General features: G+C 49.0%; 1 protein-coding gene across 2 annotated transcripts in view; it reads right to left on the reverse strand.

Annotated features, from left to right (window-relative positions):
- Nucleotides 1-296: 296 nt before the first annotated feature.
- LOC116947827 (cytoplasmic dynein 1 heavy chain 1-like) overlaps nucleotides 297-19,824 on the reverse strand; it is a 65,559-nt gene continuing 46,031 nt past the window's right edge. For both annotated transcript variants that reach the window (XM_032964009.2, XM_032964008.2), the window contains exons 56-80: nucleotides 19,477-19,692; nucleotides 18,723-18,935; nucleotides 18,040-18,167; nucleotides 17,679-17,832; nucleotides 17,326-17,472; nucleotides 16,968-17,118; nucleotides 16,017-16,270; nucleotides 15,443-15,577; nucleotides 15,099-15,193; nucleotides 14,514-14,688; nucleotides 13,906-13,981; nucleotides 12,964-13,118; nucleotides 12,559-12,670; nucleotides 12,003-12,063; nucleotides 11,368-11,491; nucleotides 10,860-10,973; nucleotides 9,344-9,514; nucleotides 8,708-8,925; nucleotides 8,439-8,542; nucleotides 7,701-7,912; nucleotides 6,766-6,919; nucleotides 5,921-6,063; nucleotides 5,292-5,460; nucleotides 3,351-3,478; nucleotides 297-2,389 (exon numbers count right to left, since the gene is read on the reverse strand). In XM_032964009.2, the coding sequence (XP_032819900.1) occupies nucleotides 2,261-2,389; nucleotides 3,351-3,478; nucleotides 5,292-5,460; nucleotides 5,921-6,063; nucleotides 6,766-6,919; nucleotides 7,701-7,912; nucleotides 8,439-8,542; nucleotides 8,708-8,925; nucleotides 9,344-9,514; nucleotides 10,860-10,973; nucleotides 11,368-11,491; nucleotides 12,003-12,063; nucleotides 12,559-12,670; nucleotides 12,964-13,118; nucleotides 13,906-13,981; nucleotides 14,514-14,688; nucleotides 15,099-15,193; nucleotides 15,443-15,577; nucleotides 16,017-16,270; nucleotides 16,968-17,118; nucleotides 17,326-17,472; nucleotides 17,679-17,832; nucleotides 18,040-18,167; nucleotides 18,723-18,935; nucleotides 19,477-19,692 (3,738 nt within the window). In that variant the 3' untranslated portion in view covers nucleotides 297-2,260. The remainder of the gene's footprint in view (nucleotides 2,390-3,350; nucleotides 3,479-5,291; nucleotides 5,461-5,920; nucleotides 6,064-6,765; nucleotides 6,920-7,700; nucleotides 7,913-8,438; nucleotides 8,543-8,707; nucleotides 8,926-9,343; nucleotides 9,515-10,859; nucleotides 10,974-11,367; nucleotides 11,492-12,002; nucleotides 12,064-12,558; nucleotides 12,671-12,963; nucleotides 13,119-13,905; nucleotides 13,982-14,513; nucleotides 14,689-15,098; nucleotides 15,194-15,442; nucleotides 15,578-16,016; nucleotides 16,271-16,967; nucleotides 17,119-17,325; nucleotides 17,473-17,678; nucleotides 17,833-18,039; nucleotides 18,168-18,722; nucleotides 18,936-19,476; nucleotides 19,693-19,824) is intronic.

Raw genomic sequence — 19,824 nt, forward strand, 5'->3', positions numbered from 1 at the left:
GTGAAGACTCAAAAGTCAATATTTTTTCATTCAAATATATGGAAAAAAACATGGAATTGACCAAACATTCCCAAGAAGAACCAAACTGCAAAAAATAACTGCCCGAGGAGAACTGGGGATGGTTTCCCTTGGTAAATAAAGGATTTACAATTTCCTCTGCAAATAAATGTTTCTTTGTTAATTTTTTCATGGTGCACAACTGCACCCGAAGTTCATTTGTTGCCACAGTTGGGTTCAACAGAGGCCTTGAGAAACCCAAACAACTATAATGCTCGCACACAGACACCGCACACACGTTGCAGGGATAGCAATTTATTAGGTAATATCTGAAGAAAAAGCGGTTATAATTGCCTTGGTTAAAAATTCCGATGGACCTCTCTGAACAATCTGCGGACTGACACCTCAAACCTTCTCACTCATTATTTCTAGAGACAAAACTCAGAACGGAAACTTGCCAAATGCCAACACTCTCCTAACTCTCCAGCACCCAGACACTGCTCTCCAGCAGCGGTGGGGTTCACGAGACGATAATAACGCCGCAGTCCCTGTAGGAACTCGGCAGAAACTTTGAACAAGCTGGCTGGTGACCGATTTCCTACAATCGACCAATTGGTAGCCGTGTAACAATTCGCTAAACTCCCCTCCCCCCATAATGCGATGAAGTTACATGAGTCGGGGGTTGCGATTTGATTCGATAATCGCATTTTTCTAATTTTTGTAAACATCAAGCCTCGAATTGTCTGCAAGGTTTATAAGGACTCAATAATTCAAATGTATACGAATCAAAATTACGATTCTTACCTGCATTATTTGATAAACGTATTGTGAACAAATTAATAAATTTTAATCGTTGAATCGTTACACGTCTACTAAAATGGCATGTGGCGCTTCAAAAATGGCATAATCTTTGTAAAACCGGTCAAGTATGCTGCTGCAAACACAACTGGTAATCACTTCTATAGGGATCTTTCAGACAGAGACCATCACTTTCAGATAATGACCAAAGTGATGACCGATCACTTTCAGCGAGATCAATAACAGCGACCCGCAATTCATTTCCATCGATGTGAAAATGAAAGGGATCTCCTCATTTGGCTTCTATTCAACGAAACCACCTCCACAGAATTTCATTTATTTTTTCTCCACTGCAATGACCAAAAGCACGATAGGGTTACAATTGGGGTGAGAGGACTACTCTTGCATCGCTATGGAAAATAATAAAAACAGAATGTTATGGCCTGAATAAATCTCTACAGGTGAACGGTCATTGATATGGCAGCCTCCAAAATGTAGCTGTTGTGCCGATTTTGCGCCTATTTGCTGCAACCACTCTCGTGTCAATCTTTAAAAAAAATCCCCAAGGAAGGGAAATTGAAATCAATCAACATCTCATCTCAAACCTTCACAAACACTTACTCTGATCCTTCTGATATAAAAAAAAACCCAAACCAGCTCTGGAGTCTGAGTCTCCGGAGCGTACAGAACATGTAACCAGGCACTCGCCAGCAGAGCCACTCGTCTGGCTCGTCAGGGAATTCAGAATATTATTGGTCAAGTACTAATGCTACAAATGTTAGCAGGAGGTTTTCCCGGTCACGGCCTGACCATCAACGTGCCCAGTAAGGTGTCGCAGTACCCACATGACGCCGCTCTGAGAACAAAGAACAGTTCCCACCCCCCTTTGGGGGTTTCTGGAGTGTGAGTATTGCACGACCAGAAATGAGGGTGGTGAGAAAAGGATGATGGTACTGATGGTGTGCAGGGATTGGTGAAAAAGGGGTGGTGGTGATGGGTGTTTTTGGTGAGGAGAGATGGGGTGGTGAATGAGTTGATGGCAAAGTGGAGATATGGAGAAGTGATGTTGTTTATAGAAGTGAAGGTATAGATGGCATATTGACCATGTGAAAGGTGAAGAGGGAATGGTGGAGTGGTGAGGTGGACAGGAATTGTTAGTGAAGGGAACAATAGCGTTGATGTCGAGGATACGGTAGTGACGATCTTATTAGGGGAGAGTCAATGGTGACTATACAGCGCCGATGCTGAAAATAGAGGGATGTGGTGAACGCCAGTCTTGCAAAAATGTAGGGATGGAAAGTCGAGAGCAATATTATTGATGGTGTCGACGAGGGGGTGACGACGACAAATCGTGGCGGCGATGTGAAGGGTGTGACAGCAGCGGAAGACGAGGAAGGATTTCATGGGCGGGCGACGGCGTGCACGGGAGAACGCGACGGGGCAAGGCAGCAGGTTGTGGGGGGATTCACTCGGCGCACAGCACGGCGACGCCACGCTCGTGGAAGCTGTGCGGTTCCTCCTTGGTGGCGATCTCCATGTCGATGGTGAAGATGAGGTCGGCGCGCGTGAAGTTCAGGTACACGGGCAGCGTCACCTGGGGGGATGCGCAGGCAGTGGCGTCAAAACAAAAAGAAAAGCCGCACCACCCATCGTTCAACGAGCGTCCACCGTGAATACAATAAGGATCGTCCGCATGTTGTCATTAAAAGTTAATTTTAAAAATAATGGAGACAGTTGCAGTGAACAAACAGAATGGCCATGAACACAGAAAAAAACTATCAATACATTCACAATAAGATACACATTGCTGCTTTGCACGGATGTATACGTCAGCGTTAATAAACAATTTAATTAAAACAGTACTTAATTCCTATTAAAGTTTACGATTTTATCTAACCAATAAAATATGTATTTGAACTAGATTTTATATTAATACTTTAAATAATGTATATTGTACCGTAGTTTACAGACTGCAGCAGAAACTGCTCCCAACCTAAATTGGTAAACCTCTGGGTGGTACAGACCAATTTCGTTATACGGTCAATCAAATGTCAAACTTTTTGACGATTATCCCAATATTATCCAAGGTTAGTCCTTTAAAAAAAACACCAGTGAGAGTTCCCACCTCTGGGTATACTGACAAGTGAGATAAATAACTGATCTCTACTCATGCACTGCTTACAATAGACTGCTCGTCTCAGTGCGCTCTCATGTACGTTTAAAACAACAAAAACTCAACCAACTTGTCAACAATACCGCAATAAAGGAAACATGAAGCGGAAAACCTTTTGGGCAATGACCATTTTTCATAGAAGAGAGACCAGCTCTCTCGACGTTTTTTGTATTTGTGCACCACTGCCACCAGCATCACATATAAAACATCGTTTAACTCGTAAGTTTAAACAAGAACTCCAAGATAGACGTTTAATCTCCAGCACTTGCCGCAAGCACTCGAGCCGAATCTCCCAAGAAATTGGTATCGACTCGGACAGTGACTGATGCAGAGCAGCGAGGCATACAAAGGGGGCACTACGGAGCCACCGATGGGGACGTACCAGGTTTGTTTTGGCCTGAGCCAACGTCTGTCGGATCCAGCGCAGCTGCGTCAGGGGCAGGTCGGAGGAGATGGCGGAGGACAGCGACAGCTTGTTGTTGTTGCACGCGGCCCCCTGCAGCTTCAAGCCTGCTCCGGGGGGAAGGGGGGACGAGGATCAGGCGGTTATGGGCGATGCGCCTCTGTCTTTATTTAATTAATGCCACACGTTTTTACGAGCTCCCCCGCATCCGCTTCAAACAACACACTTTTAGATTGTAGAAAACAGGAAAAAAAACCCATGCATACAGTTCAAATTTTAGGAGATATGAAAATCAAGAAATATATTATAATTAAATACAAACCAATTTTATATACTTCAATAGTCTGCGTGCTATTGAGACCGTGGAAGGGTCGAAGCAGAGCTATGTAACATAACCATGTAACATGGCTATATGCCATCGCCTTCCAAGCATCTAATTGCATTATTTATAGCTTACACTCAATTGTATTCGCACAGCGGTCACGAGCGGTAATAAAAACACATCACCAAACATGTTGCTACCGGTAGAGCTATAATGATTCCTAGCGTAAATAATTCAGGGAATCGTGATTCAGGAGTACAATTTGATTCGGGAGTCGATAATGTTCCTGCTTGATAAATGCAGACCGCTGTGAATTTGTAGAATTCACACAATTTACATGAATATTTAATATGTATAAATCAGACACACGCATTCAGTTGTGTACATAAAAAGGGATCATGGCGAGCACAAGGAGAGGTTTTATTAGATGACCAGATAACTTATCACGAGCTAACCACATCACAAGGCAAATCAACATCACAAATTGAACTCCACAAGCCAGCTGAAAGCCACGCTCGTGAACGGCCCGAGAAGAGGGGACACCATAGAACAATTTATGGAGGCAATGCGATGACTTTTACGCAGCAGCAACACATGACGGCACTTATTTTTCTATTGGAAGAGCAGTTCACCACGTGTCCATCATCCACTGGTAATAATGGATAATGAAAATAATTTGTTCCTGATAGAGCACCCCCTTTGTCCTTTGGGTCAGGATCTCTGAGCGCTTTACATGACAGCGGATTTCAACACATTTTAAAGGGTCATCTCACCAGTGGCAACTGCTCCCTTTGGGCACAAGGTGACTAAGCACCTGACCTGCAAACGGGTAATTAAACTGAATTTATTTTAAAATTTTACCGGGCAAGGCCCACTGAGCTATACAGCTCTTTTTCAGAAGCGACCTGGGCAACAAATGACAGCTCGACAAAGTGGCTTATCATCACGTGGACATTTATAGCAGCCAAATATTCTAAACACGTTTCTAAAAAAAGTCATCATTGTGACCATTGTCAATTATTTTGCCAGTAGGGGGTGATGTTTGCCATATATAATCTCAATTTAGCAAGTTAGGATAACCTTAGAAGTTTGCAAATTTAGAGCCTGGTGCACTTAGATATGTAAAGACCATCGAGGCTTTGTCTTGGGGTAAAGCAGAGAAAGCTGCTAAAGACCGTCCGGCATGACGTGGGCTTGTTGTGGCCTTATGCTCCACAGGGAGTGAAGAGGAGTAAGCTAAGCACTTAGATATGTTAATATCCTGAGCGGGGCTAGTTTAAAAGCTAAGTGCATACCCATATTTCAATTCATATACATTGCAGTTATTGGTGATTGGGTGAGACGATCAACTAAAAAAATGCATTGTTTAATCATGTTCAAGTGTCCTGATTTTGACCTCTATCATCTTAGTGCTGATTCAGTGGTCGAATACGACCAATAGGAGGCAGAGTACGACATCCACCTTCAGAACCCAAATCACAGACGTTTGCGATTATGAAGCTTAGCTCTTCGACTGCAGTCACCTGGCCACGTGATGTGAGCAGGCAGTGCTGGTTAAGGGGCAGGGGGATGTGTGGTGGCTAGGAAGCGTGACGAACCTGTCACGCCAAAGCTGCAGGAGTCGAGGGCGGCGTGCTGGAGGCTCGTCACAGACACCTCCAGCGCCAGCTCCTCCAGTGACCAGCTGTTGGCCTGCGCCACGTACTGCTGCGTGGCCGTGATGTACGCCTCCGGCACGAACAAGCCACCCAGCCACACGTGCAGGTTCTGTCGGAAAAACCATCATCATGACCATCATCAGCCATCGTGGGGGAGACTTTGTCTATAGCTTTGTGTCGATCATGGTTAATTGATATAGAGCAACGACTACAATTTCACATGAATGGGAAATTGTAGTTCTTGCTCTGCATATACATCAGCCGTACGAAAGAAGATGGCTAATGATGACGATGTAAAGCGGTGTTCTAGGTCTCTCGTGTAAAGAGTGAACGGTGGCGGGTGGGTCACCATGCGGGCGGGTGGGCGTGCGGGTGGGTCACCATGCGGGTGGGTCACCATGCGGGTGGGTGTGCGTGCGAGTGGGTCACCATGCGGGTGGGTGGGCGTGCAGGTGGGTCACCATGCGGGTGGGTGGGTGTTCGTGCGGGTGGGTCACCATGCGGGTGGGTGTGCGAATGTGCGGGCGCAAGCTGTGGGGAAATCGGGGCGGGCAGGGTGTCGCCCCCACCTTGAGCTCCTTGGCGCCGCCGCTCGCCGCACGCTCTGAGATGTGCTGCAGCTGCTTGACGCGATCACTGAAGTCAGACACCCACTGCAGCACCGTCATGTCGGCGGGAATCGTGTACAGCCCCCAGCTACGCGGAATTATGCCTACGACATAGAACACACACACAAAGATGAAAGTTTCTTCCCCCACGTAGTATTTAGTAGACTGTTTGCGAGTGCCTATTAAAGCCGGCATGGCACATGAGGGGGTGGTGATAGCCAGCATCGCACCCAGCCGCCTTTGTCTCCCCAAGTGGTGATGTTTACCCAATGCATCAGGATGTTTATTTAAGGTTAAGTCAAGAGATAGGAGACACAGGAATGGTTCAAATACCACTTGCGACCCATGTTGTGCATGGCTTAGAGGAGAAACCAGCTTGGCTGGGATTGGAGCAGAGTATGTAAACCACTTCACGACCACTCCAAAAACACTCACACGGGAACAGACAAAATTACGTAGATAAAAAACGCATGTGGCAGGGGCAACATACATCAAAGCTCCGCAATAACAGATTCAAGAATCAATCGCTCTATTTAAATCTCACTGGCCACCACGCAACCCAAACCTCCATCACCTGGTATTCTAGAGGAGTCTTCCCCACCAAAGTACTAACCAATCTCAACCCTGCTCGTAGCTTCCGAGATCTGACGAGATCAGGTTGATATGGGGAGCAAGGCGAAAATTCCAGAACACGATTGCCTGGGGCGCTCTTTCCTTGCCACGCAAAGGCATTTGACGACGGCGCCCCTTTCTCCTGGAGCCGAGAGAAGGGCACGCATGTGGCGACACACGGGGGAGGCGCTCACCCTTGACGAGCTGGCTGATGAGCGTGCGCAGGTAGTTGGTCTGCTTCTTCTTGGCCTCGCACACATGCACTACGTCCTTAAGGTCCCCGCGCACCACCTGCAGCAGCTTCATGCCCGTGTTCACCTCGCGCTCGAAGAAGCGGAAGAGCGGATCCTGGCAGGGCGCGACGGGTAGGGGAAGGGGGTGGGAGGGAAGAGGGAATGAGGGCTGTGCACTGGCGCCGCGAACCCCGAGCCACGGAGTGCAAGTGGCAAGACACCACGAAGTTATAGAATTATTTTCATCGACGCCAGTTATATTTTAATGATGCATACGATTGGCACGTTATGAGATGATGACATTTCCATTTGCAATTCCCAGCAGCAAGCACTGTATAATTACCCCATGTCAGCTGAAAATGTTAGTGGTATTGGTAAAACATCCCAAGCACTGAAAAATGTATCTGCGAATTACTTAATTGGGGTTACACAAAGCAACACTGCTCCCTTACTGCAAAAACTTGAAAAACAATCTTGAAAAATAATGTGGCTTTCTTGGGTAAACAATAAAAATAATATTAATAATGGCCAATGGGAAGTGATGACATAACTATTTACAAGGTCACTTCAATTGCCTCTTTTCCACACAAGGTGGTGCAACGTCACACATACAAAGTTAATCTGTTGTCATCTCCATAGATTTAAAGATACGATTTGAATACGATGGGGTTTTTTTTATCCACTCATTGGTGATAAGCCTGAGATGACCATCACCTAGTTACCCTTGACAACCCAGTTTAACCACAGGTATCTGAAATTCAAGATTTGTGACCTAGAAACTGGCTTCAAAAGTCCATGACAAACATGATCAGCCACCCCGAACCACCCGGTCGCCCGCTAAGTCCCACCGCTCACAGCCATCGCTGGCCACACTGGGCCCGGGGCCGTGGCCTCACCTTGATGTTCTCAACGGTGCGCTTGAGGAGCCCCACCGCGTCCGGCACGAGGCCCAGCCAATTGAGCGCCGTCGTGTGCAGCGTGCGCATCCACGCGGGGCGGCTGTCCGACGTGGAGCTGGGGCGCCGCTTCTTCTCGGGTACTTGATGAGCCAGGTCCTCCTCGTCCTCCAGAAGCTGCATCTTGAGCAGCTTGCTCAGCATGTCCGTGCCTGCGGTTGAGAGTGGAGGCCGACGGTCTTTAGATGGGTTTTTTTAAATCATCTTTTTTTTTATTATAAAATGAGCCCGGTATGAAGCCGCAAAGTATTCCGTAGACGATAAGCCCTAGGGGCCAGGTGCCCACAGGGCAAGGGAAGGTGGTTGAGCTCACTGCCCTACTCACGTAGGGGGCAACATTTGGGATCTTTCGATGCTTTTTAAAACAAGGGGAATACTAATGTCTCTGTCGGTGGTAATGGCAGGAATTTTGGCGAAGTGGTCTGCGCCGTGCGACGATTGGGGATTAGGGGGGACGTGCGTGCCGTTGTTTGTGTTGTGTGTGCCCATGCAAGTGCGTGTGTTGTGCATATATGGATTTGCCAGTTTGTGTATGCTGTATACACAGACATGCGTGGGAGTTTGTATGCAGAAGTATGTAAATATATTTGCGTGTGTGCTGTGCATATGCCAGAGTTGTGTGGCCGTATGTGCACGTGTGCATATACATCCACGCGCGACATCACTCAGTTGCCCTACCTTGCGTGGTGAGCAGAAGCTTCTCGGCATTGTTGGGGAGACCGAGCCAGGATGGCGTCTGGTTGTCGGGCAACATCTCCACCCACTGCACAAATTCCTCCCGCCTATCTCACCCACAAGCACGCACCAAGAAAATACGCACAGGGGTGAGCAAACACACACAAATGTGCACAAGTGCCATCGCCCTCAAACTCCCAAGCGGACACTGCAAAAACAGCATTGGCCGCAGGACCCTATCATCCTTTGCACTGCACGGGATTTTCTCGTACCGTATGCCGTCCGGCATGAGGATGTCGGATTTCCCGTCCACCATCCGGACGAGCCGGAAGTCACCGTCGAAGCTCGCCGTCGTGAAGAGCCGATTGATGAAGGTGTTGAGCAGCCGCTGGTCGAACTCGTTGTCGATGCGGCCGCCGTAGATCGACTGCGACATGAGGGTCCTGAGCGCCGTCCACGGCACCTTGTCCGGCGAGATGTTCTGCCGGCCCTGCGGTGGGAGAGCAGCACGGCGTGCCGTGAGTGCGGCAGCAGCGATCGATGCTTCAGATGCAGTTTTACACCGAAGGGCAAGGCATGCACGTGTATATTAAGCGAGTTGCGGCAAAAACAACTGGATGGATAACCATTTTACGAGATTCAAAACAATGATTGTGTAGACATAGTTGCAGTGAACATAAAGCACGATCACACTTTTGACGAGACAACAAGCTGTTCACTTGTTTTTGCCGTAAACGACTCTGCCTTTGTGCAAGAGGAGCGTGGAATTGACGAGTGGAACGTAGGAGTGGACCAGGGGGAGCTGGGGTGGATGAGGAGCCGGGGAGGGGGGGCTGAGGTGCATGGACGTGGGGCGCACAGCGATGGACGAAGAGAGGATGACGAAGAAGAGGGAGGGGGGACAGCACCTTGGCGGTATCGTCGAGCCACGTGTCGACCGTGTCGAACGCTGAGCGCAGGTCGGAGTCACTGAACTCGTACTTCTTGGCCCAGCCGAGCGGCGCGTAGCGCAGGCGCTCCTGCACCACAGCGTGGAACCACGCCACCAGGAAGTAGAGTCGCGCCCGCTCGCCCGGGGCCTGCGGTGCGGCAGGAAGTGGGCATGACATTTTCCCGAGCAAAGGGGAGGGCGGAACATCGTTACAGCAGTGAGGATGCGCTCAGCCGTTCATCTGCAGAAGCAGTTCTCACCTTGTCGAGTCACAACCCCTATATCAGGGTACCCTTTGCCATGAGAGGGGGGTAGTCACAAGCCAAAGCGTTTGTAATTAATAAAAAAAACATTCCTGCGGAGGGAGCTGGTAGGAACGTTCGGTTGCTCGGTCAATGGCCAGGGTCAACGTGGGCACATGGTGTATTCTACAAATATGCCCGACTGTGAGGGCAGGCTTGGCGGCTTATAATGTAGAGATTGAGAGCAGCCGCATACTCCAACCGCATGTTGTTGATTCTCCACGTGGAGGGAAAAATGTCGTGAAGATGGCCGGACGTGGTTGGTGGCCACCCACCCCCTCGTGTGTGCCGTGGCCGCCTTCCCCACCCAGCCCCTCCCTCCCCACCCAGCCCCTCCCTCCCCACCCAGCCCCTCCCATTTTTGGATGCACGACGGACGGACACAATAAGCCCTGTGGGCTGGTGGAACCAGGAGGTTCCTACCAGTATTAGTCTGTTTAATCGGCAAAATTATATTTAGGTCAACTGATACCATCACACTTCTCTGGGTCGTACGTTTTATTAGCCACAGAGAAATGGGGGTCTATGGTTAAAAAGATTCAAGGACGTCTGGTCTCTAAAAAGCTTTGCTTGCGTGGCTGTTCATTGTACAAAAAATCATCTGATGCAAGGGTTACCCAAATAATAAAAACATTATTATGAACGTGTTCAGAGCCATCAATGAAGGTGCCAATGCTTTCTTGGGTTGGGATGCACAAAGTTAGAATTTCTGTACTCGAATACTACATCCAGATTATTCCCATCTTAAAATAAACGGTTGTGAAAAATATTGCACCTCGGCCATTTGCCCAGTTATTGGTTATGGAAGCCATTGTCACATTTTCACCAAAAATAAAAGAAACAGGCACATTTGCTCATTACGAGACTCTGGACACATGATAATAATTCTATTTTGTGCCATTTCATTCGTTTATAAAAAAAAATACTTCGTGTAAATTTCACCCCAACGGTTTCTCACCCATTTCTAAATTAAGCGACTCAGTCATTGGTGCAAACTGGCTCTCGATATTTTTGTAACGAGTCAAGGGTTTAATTACGTAATCGCCGTGACACCAACAGTGCTGAGCATATTTTCAGCTTAACACAGCAGATTTAATGCTTAAATACAATTAACATGCAGTCTTGTTTGCGCAATGGTAATGAAGCATCGTGAACCCTGTTCTCGTGTCGCCATGAGCCATGGACCCCCACCTTGCACATGCGAGCGGCCGACACGCTGCTCAGTGTGCGCTGCATGTTGGCCTTGACGCCAGGCGGAGGCTCAAACACAAAGCTGCGGCCAGCCCTCAGCAGGTTCACCGGAACCTGCCAGAGACATTGGGAGGCGGGAGGGATATGGGGGTGGTGGAAATCGAACGGAATGATCGATCAGAGAGATAAAGAAGATGTAAGAGACATGGGGGAAAAAAACAATGGATAATTGATACGGTAGTTAAGAAAGAGTGGATGATGCAAGTGAGATAAAGACCAGAGTAGATGAGAGATGGGAATGACAAGGAGGAATGGGAAACAAGAAGAATTGAAATAATAAAAAAAAGGCAGATGAGAAATACAAGGAGAGAAAGGAGGGAAGGTGTTCCACATCTCAAATCATCCTTGCTCTTTTAACATCATTCATTACCAATGACTCAAAGCCTGAGACACCCCAAGCAACTGCCCAAAGCACTGCCTCTGCCCCCATAGGGGTTAGGAGCCATACCTTGGGGTTGATCTCCATGGTGAGGAAAAGGCGGAAGTTGGTGTGGGGCTGCAACGAGTGCAGCTTCTTCTCCAGCTGCATGAGCCAGCCGGGCGCCAGGTGAACGTTCTTGAGCATCACCCACCTGCGCACGCGGCACCGGGATCGAGGGTCATGATGGTGGAGGTCGTGAGGTCATGATGCAGGTCAAGAGCTCGTAATGTAAGCCACAGGACTGGCATACGGGCACCACCTTAAGCAATCCGTTAAAATAATTTGTACATGCAACTCATTGCTGCACTGCTGCAATGGTTAGGCTTTTGACCTTTGTTCAGTGTAAGTTGACAAATTATCATGAGTCCATGGATGGTATTCCTGTCGTCAGGAATACGTTTCTGCTGTCTGAAACTACCAATCATAGACACATTCGACACAGATTCCCCATCTCATTCGAGGAGCCTTGAGTTTGGCTCGTAGAGTCTCAGGAAATTTCTCTCACCCAACATAATCAATTCTTACTCGCGTTCAGTATTCATTTCAGCGAGCAGCAATTGCAGTCAAAGAAAATTAAGCACTGAACAAAACACTCAAGCCTTTTGCAAGGTGCTATAAATACCAACTATCGCTTAACGAACGTTAACAGAACTGCTCCCCACCTGCCAGACTTGACGGCGGAGTTAATGGCCTTCTCTGCCTGGTTGAAGCCTTCGGCGGAGCCTGAGTGGGTCGAGCAGAGGTGAAGAAAGAGAAGGTGGAGCGGAATCCACCGTTAATTTTTAATCGCTGACGGCTCAACCCCGAAAAACACAGGCACAAAAGGTATCTGGACAAGGAGTGATGGACTGCGTGGAGACGCGCACCATACACGATTGATTCTTCAGGAGCGTTATAAATTCTGTGCACGCAGCTGGGTGCAAAGAATAAAGTATCACCCCCCCCCCCACCCCTTTGTGAGGTTCTGCATACTGCAGCTCAGATAGCTGTCCAAAGAACCCAGGAGAATGTCGTAAAAAGGTTTGTGGATTATCTGCAGCAAGTGCCAGGGAGAATAATTCTCACTCATGAACATGAGTGATGATCATTCAAATAGGAATAACACACACGCACTGTTGTAAGACGTGAAGGAAAGACACAAGGTGGCACGGGCGAAAATGAGGAAGAGATTAAAGGAGAAACAAAATGAGAGAGGAAGGGTGGGCCGTGTGACCTTACCAATGGCGATGGAGGTGAGTGGTTTGCTCTGCTCCGTCGCGAGATCCTCCACCTGCCCGCTGGCATCGTAACCGGGCACTGAGCACATGAGCACCGGCGTGCCGGGCTTCACCTGTCCACAACAAAGACGATAATGATGATAACAGCTCCGCGTAATTAACGTGAGCCGAGATGAAACCGATAAAATCTGTTTTAGTCACGTGCGGCTCAGCGCTCTGACCCAGTATTATCCTTTCTTTCCACATTCCATATCAGGTGAGCATACACAAAAGACAAAGATCTTCTGTATTGCCTTTTTACAGACCGTTGGGGCAAGTCCTGTGAGCGAGCACCTTTTTAGGCTGGTACAGCACACTAGGAAGTGGGTGTCCAGATCCTGCCCACGACACACAAGCCCATCCTCACCTCCGCGTCCACGATGGCACCCAGGTCCATCTGCTGCTCGGATGCGAAAGCGTCGCCAAACACCTTGCCCACAAACAGGTGTGTCATGGCAAGCAGGCGGTCTGGCCTGAAGGCCTGGATCGCCAGCAGCTGGTACATGGCCTGGCCGCAGGGGGCTGCACGACAGCACAAGCAGTCGTTACGACGGGTCTCCGAGCACCGCCAAACACAACCATCGTAGAGGGGATGGTGCACAAAATCCACGACCCACAGCAGAGACAGCTGACTCAAAGTGAGCGGTGTTTATACAACTGGCCTAGGAGTTTAACATTTGAATTGGAATGGATTGAAGGTTTGAAAACCCTTCTAAATTGTTCAAACAATTGTATTTACTCACCCAAGAAAGTCTCAAGGCTCTTTCTCTGGAGCATGCTGTCCTGAGATGTTTGGCCGATTACATGACCGAGTGTTTTGTGTGCGAGAGGAAACCAGAGGATCTAGAGAACACCCCCCACACATGAGGGGACAGAACTAAGAGCTCAACACTTTTATGGACTGCCAACTCCTGGAAAAGGTCGATGTTGAGTTTAAGCGCTCACATCCCCCAGCTTGCTACAATTAAATGGTCTCAATGGACTCTCTTATGTTTATGATGAATAAATATATGGATTAGGCATGTAACGATACATGAATTCACTGATTAAACTTGATTTTTCAACTGACGGTAGATTGTACATGTAAGATTGTATTTATTTACGTTCCGCATAATTGGTCATTTAAACCCATGCAGCCACTAGAGGCACTATATTCACAACAATGTAAAACTAAAACTGATCCATTCTTGAATTGCATCATGACCACGCATTGTGCCAATTCATCGATTCATAACAGGGGAAAAAAAAACAAATCACACGCTCGGTGCACCCACACAGCGTGCAGCCATGAGTGACTGCACACACTCACTGAGCGGCGTATCCACGTCCCACACGGTGGGGACCATGTGCTCGGGTGAGCCCATCTCCAGCCAGATGTAGAATTGCTGAAGCGACACAGGGGACGACGGGTTCGGGGTGGGAGAGCGAACGAGAAATAGCGTTAAACCTAACACGACCGTGATTTGTGCTGGCCTTGTCGACGTGACATCGCCAACAGTGAAGGTCGAACTCTGCCACCCCTAGCCCTAACAAACTAGTCAACCAGACCCTGCCCCCTATCACTAACCATAACCACACTCGTGAACTAGACACGAAGTCTACCTATAACCCTCACAAACTAAGCAACCAGACATTAGCTTTATCCCCAAGTAACCAACCAAACATGAGCCCTTCCCTTAACCCCAACTCGTTAACTAGATATCAGCCCCATGCATAACCAACTTTCCAACCAGCCCCTTGCATCACCCCTTACCAAACTGTAGTTCTACCTCTTGTACCTTTGCTAAGCCCCCCACAACCTTTTCACTTTTCATTCTATATTAAATTTTGCTGCTCACTTCTTAAAACGACTTTGGCAGCCAGACCGTGATGGAACCCGGACGCAACCCGCTGACATTTTGTCGAGACGTGGCTCACCTCGTCGGCCTTCACATGCAGCGGCAGGTTGTTGAAGGCTGGCACGCGGCTCAGGCGCATCATACCCTCTGTCTGCTCGGCTGAGAGACCCTTCACCTTGGGGAGGTTCGCAGTGTTCAGCACAACCTCCTTCCCGCGCAGGAAGTGCTGAAATTCCTCATCGTACGACGGCTCACTGACGTACGAACACACACACGCAGGTATTTACATAAGCAAAAGGTAAGTGCACGTGTATAGAGAGGCACCCACACGTCCATACACAGCAAGCACGCCACACAAGCGCACACACAGGAGCACGTGCCCACAAATCCTCAGATAGCCCAGAAACTCCTCGCTCTACAGTACTTCCCTCTACAGATAAATCCGTCATCCCAGCAGGTTTGGCATCACACTTGCACACGCGATTGATACTTGCGCGATCCACAAACCCCGCTTCCAAAGCCATGGATAACACGTGTGTGCTTCCCACGGACGGCATATTAGAAGGGAGGCACCGAGATATTCTCAAGGGAACGAGGCAACCTTTGACGATAGTCGGACCGTGACCCAATTTGACTTCCCGGGCATCGCTGCACCGTGACACACCTGGTGGTGCCCTTGAGCTTGATGCGGGCGAGCAGCACGGCCAGGGAGACGTGGTCCTGGTGCAGCATCCCACGAGACACGCGGCTGTACACAACCTGCACACGCGCGCACGCAAATATCGTTAAGCGTGGCGAGTCCTCGACCCATACCTTGTTACGCGAGCTACTTCATGTGCAGGCAGGTACCATACTTGTGTATGTATGATGTTGAAGTTGTTTCACACCGTACGTTGCCAACCGTGCTAATCGGAGGTGCTAGTGGCAGTGCCAATGTGTGTGTTGTGTGTGCCGCATTGGTGTACAAGCACTCGTGCGTGTTCCAAAGCGCTGTGCTGCGAACCGCACTTGGAAGAGGTCTTTGGTGATGGTGTCGAGCCGAGCTGTGTGGTCGCGCACCCCCTGCAGCCGCGGGTTCTCATACAGAACCGCATGGTAGATGTCCAGGAACAGCTGCAGCGAGTACTGGTACAGGAAGTGGATCTGTGCACCGCACCACGCACATTTTCAGACACACACACAAATACAGATGTAAAGAAGAGTTCATCATGAAGGCGTTAAATGTAAGATTCACTCAAAATCAGGGATTCTCACAGTTCCGTTTTCGTGGAACCTAGCGGCCACTCTACTCCAAGAGAATAATCTTGTTTATATAAATGACATCAAAGAAGCGCTGTAGAACATCTATGTCTACATTGTCAATTTCCACAAATATATTTTTTACGGATCCTGTGACTTGTGCAGAAACTGATTCGCACCCCTTGTAATTCAAGAAATTGTCACAATTCAGGGTCGTGATTCAATTAATGTTTTTCGATTTATTATTGTTAATCCTGCTTCCAGCTATTACCTACGACCACCCATCCACCCCCAATGGCTGTCCCCTTTAGAACCAGCACCACCACCTTTGCCACCCCCTCACCTGATTGAGGGACTCCATGGTGAAGTAGATGGAGCTGCAGGCCTTGGACAGGGGCAGGTACAGCTGCGACACGGCCTCCACCTCGGCCATCACCACGTCAGTCTCCTCGACCTTGCGCGTCACCTCGGCCGCCTCGCGCTTCAGGTTCTCCAGCGTCGTGATGATGGTGTCGTCATCGAGGATGCGCCCCTTTACCTCGTTCAGCGCCTGTAGCAGCGACTTCTCCAGCTGCCGCAGACGCAGCTGGAACTCGCCTGCAGGCCGGAAACGCGTAACGGGCAAACGGCAAGGAGGGCGTCGCAATTCAAGGCTTCTGCGATTTGATGAATCGTCACAGTTTTGGAGTCACGGCAGGATTCCTGAATCACACACTTTTCTTTACGCATGTGATAGATGATGGTACACATTAACAGAAAATACTTGATTGAACTTTTTCAAATCTAAAATCAAACATTACCTGCTCGATTTGATGCACGTATGATGGCATTTATTGACACAGGAAAGCCTCGTTATCTGTGTTTAGACTACCCTGCGAACAATTGAACTGACCAATCCAGGCAGGTGTACCAGTCTAACCAGGCCTGCTCACCTCCTATCTATACTTAGTTGTTCAAATGAGAGGTGAAACACAGGGTAATGCGTGACATCACAGCAGTAATGAACGACGCGGCTCTAAAGTTCTCTCCATCAGGCATGTCATCCTTTGCCAGCTGCCAAAAACTCACACCTCAGCTGCGTGCGATTCCTGAGCAATTCGGACAGGATCACCACGCTTATACAATTAAAGGAGAACAGTTAGTCAGCGGACGATGTCACCTGGTAGAGTAAGCTATGCAATGTGTTGTAACGGGCTTGCGTTTTGTGACGAAAAAATGTTTTTAGTCTATGAGCAGGCTTCCCAGGAGCAGAGGGGTGGTATCGATGGAGGGACAGTGTGGCAAGCTTTCCGACCTTGCAGCTTGAGGAGGTCGGAGCGCTTCTCGTCCACGTCCGGTCGCTCAGCCTTGAGCACCTCGTTGAGGCACTGGCTCTGAAGGCTGCTGCGCGTCACCGTGAAGTTCACGAAGGTCACGCGCGAGCACAGGTCCGGCGGGAACTCGGCCTGTGAACGAGCGAGAGAGAAAGAGACAGCGAGAACACCACGTTCGTTTTGGGCTCAACGAATGTCACGAGCGGAGATGTGGGAAGGCAAAATGGTCAGTACCACCGTGAATCGACAATGTTTTGGAGACGAAACAAAAAAGTGCCTCGATTGTGTCGTGGGGTTTCGTATTCCAGTTTAGAACGCAACAGACAAATTGGGCGGTACCGTGGGATCTCGGGTGGAGAGGAAGATGACGAAGGACGGCGACAGGTCGATGTCCTGGTCGCCGAGCGTGATAAGCACGCGGCCGCCTGTGCGCCGCACCTCCCGGTTCAGCACCGGGTTCAGGATCGGGTCATAGCTCTCAACGTCCTGCGGCAGAAACAAAGCGTGACGCGTTCACGACCCCCACTCACCAAACATAAATACGTGAAAATTCATCGCTTAAAAGTGTCAACTATTCAAGGCCAGAATCACATTTCAAGAAAACACCAAGCTCACTCAATGCTCTCACACACTGGCATCACCAACACAACTGTTAGGGCATGTGTAGCGATGTTGTAGTCGAGGGTGGTCACCTGCACAAGCAGGGGATTCCCGAAGCGCAGGGCGCTCTCCAGGTTCTTGCGGAAGGCGTCGTCCAGGAAGCTGGTGCGCGTGATCTTACGATCCTTGAACTCGTTCATGATGAACTCGGTCGCCTGGCCCGATGGATCGATGATGAGAGGGTACCTATAACGGAGGTGGTGGCGGTAAAAAATAATTCACGTTACGATATGAGAACGGAAAGCAGTATTACCACCTTGCATAATGTAATTTTATGATTTTTTTTTAAAGCAGGTTGGCGGAGGGGGTAGCGAGAAACCACCGACATTTTAAACGTAATAATGACGCATCACATAGTTGTATCGGAGAGCTAATGCGAGCGCACGTGCTCACCTGTTGTAGCGCTTCAGCATGATGGCGTTCTCCGTGCACAGGTCGTCGGAAGGTAGCGAGTTCGCCTGCCAGCGGAGCCTCTCGTCGGCGTTTGAGAGGTACTCGGTGCGTGCGATGTCCGAGCGGAACTAAGAAGTGACATCAAAAAACAAACATTTTAGAAAATAAATAAAACAATCTTAATGTCGGTTTATTTTACTTCATTTGGTAAACACATTTCAGCTCTGAGAATGTATCACTTTTTATTTTAAATATTTTTATTTTGACATCTCCCTGCAACAGAGCAAGTGAGCAAAGTGCAACTCCCTCTATTGCGGATAAGAGGTCATTGACGGTATTTCAGAACTAGCGGTGTTTCACGCAGATTCCGTGGACCATCCTTTTAAGCACAGAGTGAAACACGGATCTGCGATGGTTTCGAACTGACGCTTCATCTCACGACATGACGCAGAAAGCATGAGAAATGCCACCCCGACCACACGTGTCAGTGTTGTTACTATGCTCCATTTCACAGCAACCACTGTGCCACGACTCGACTATAACCGAATCTCTTTCAGGAAAACCAATGGGGGCTTCATTAAGATGTTTTTTTTACAGACGAGTTCGAGCTCATTCAACAAAAGATGCGTGATTCACAAAGGGAATTCTGTTTCAGATTTCAGAGATGCAGCAGGGGCTTGTACCTGCAGGTTGGCCTGCTGCAGGTAGTGAGTCCAGGTGGTGAAGAGCATCTGACGCATCTGCTGGTCAAAGTAGCCGGCGTAGGCTACAAATGCGGCCGACAGGAGGCAGTCCCCGGCGATGGTGGACATCTGGCTCTTGAAGGTCTCGCTCGTCTGCTCCCAGCGGTCCTGCTCCGCCGCCAGGCTCTTCAGCAGCGCTGTGCTGCGGTTCACCTTTTGGGGTGAGGGGCAAAGAGGGGAGAGGAGATGGGGGGGGGGAGAGGGGGTCACCAGGGAGCGGCACCAGGGTTAATTGAGAGGTCACCGTCGAGGAGTGGAAAGAAAATAAAACGAATATCAATTAATATTACCCTCAAATAAATATTTCACAAGTCATCCCTAAATTACTTTACAATGTACTCAAGTAACGACTAGTCTTAAGATGTGATGACAAATTAGTGATTGAGTCCGTGACTGGCTTCGGGAGCAAGACAAACCTGTCTGGGTGTCTTGAAGATTTTGGTTTAATTTACAAGAAGGCCAAAGTGAAGCATCTACTGAATCTAGACAACAGCAAGAAATACACAAAACAGCCAGTGCTGTAAGACTAAAAGGTGACAAGCTATTGAAGGCCTTAAAAATTCTGACACATCCTTTGAGGTTACAGATCATCATGTACGTATGTATGTTGAACTTCTTTCACACCGTACAGAGCCAACCGTGCTAATTGGAAGCGTGATCTTGAAGTCTAAGTGGCCCGAACACCCACGCTCACCTTGGCCTCGACGGTGGCGAGGTCGGCCTTGATGGCCTGAGCCTGCGAGATGAGCAGCGCGTACTCCTCCTTGTAGCGTGCGATGCTGTCCTCCAGCTGGCGGATCATGCGCTCCACCTCGTCCGCCCGCACTTGGTTCTCCTGCGCGTCCTCCTCCAGCTTGAGCAGCTCATTTCGGAGTGGCTCCACGCGCTTCAGCATGTCCGCGTAGTTCAACTGCAGGGCACAGGAGGCCGCGGTGGCGAGATGTTAACTACCTCGCCTGGTATTCAGGAGGTTGTGGGTTCAATCCCGACCCTGACGCTTGTATATTTGGAGCTTGCATGTCTCTCTCCCCGTGGTTGTGCG

Source organism: Petromyzon marinus, chromosome 31 (assembly GCF_048934315.1).
Source record: "Petromyzon marinus isolate PM22_M1 ecotype Great Lakes invasive population chromosome 31, UKy_Petmar_22M1.pri1.0, whole genome shotgun sequence".
Lineage (NCBI taxonomy): Eukaryota > Metazoa > Chordata > Hyperoartia > Petromyzontiformes > Petromyzontidae > Petromyzon > Petromyzon marinus.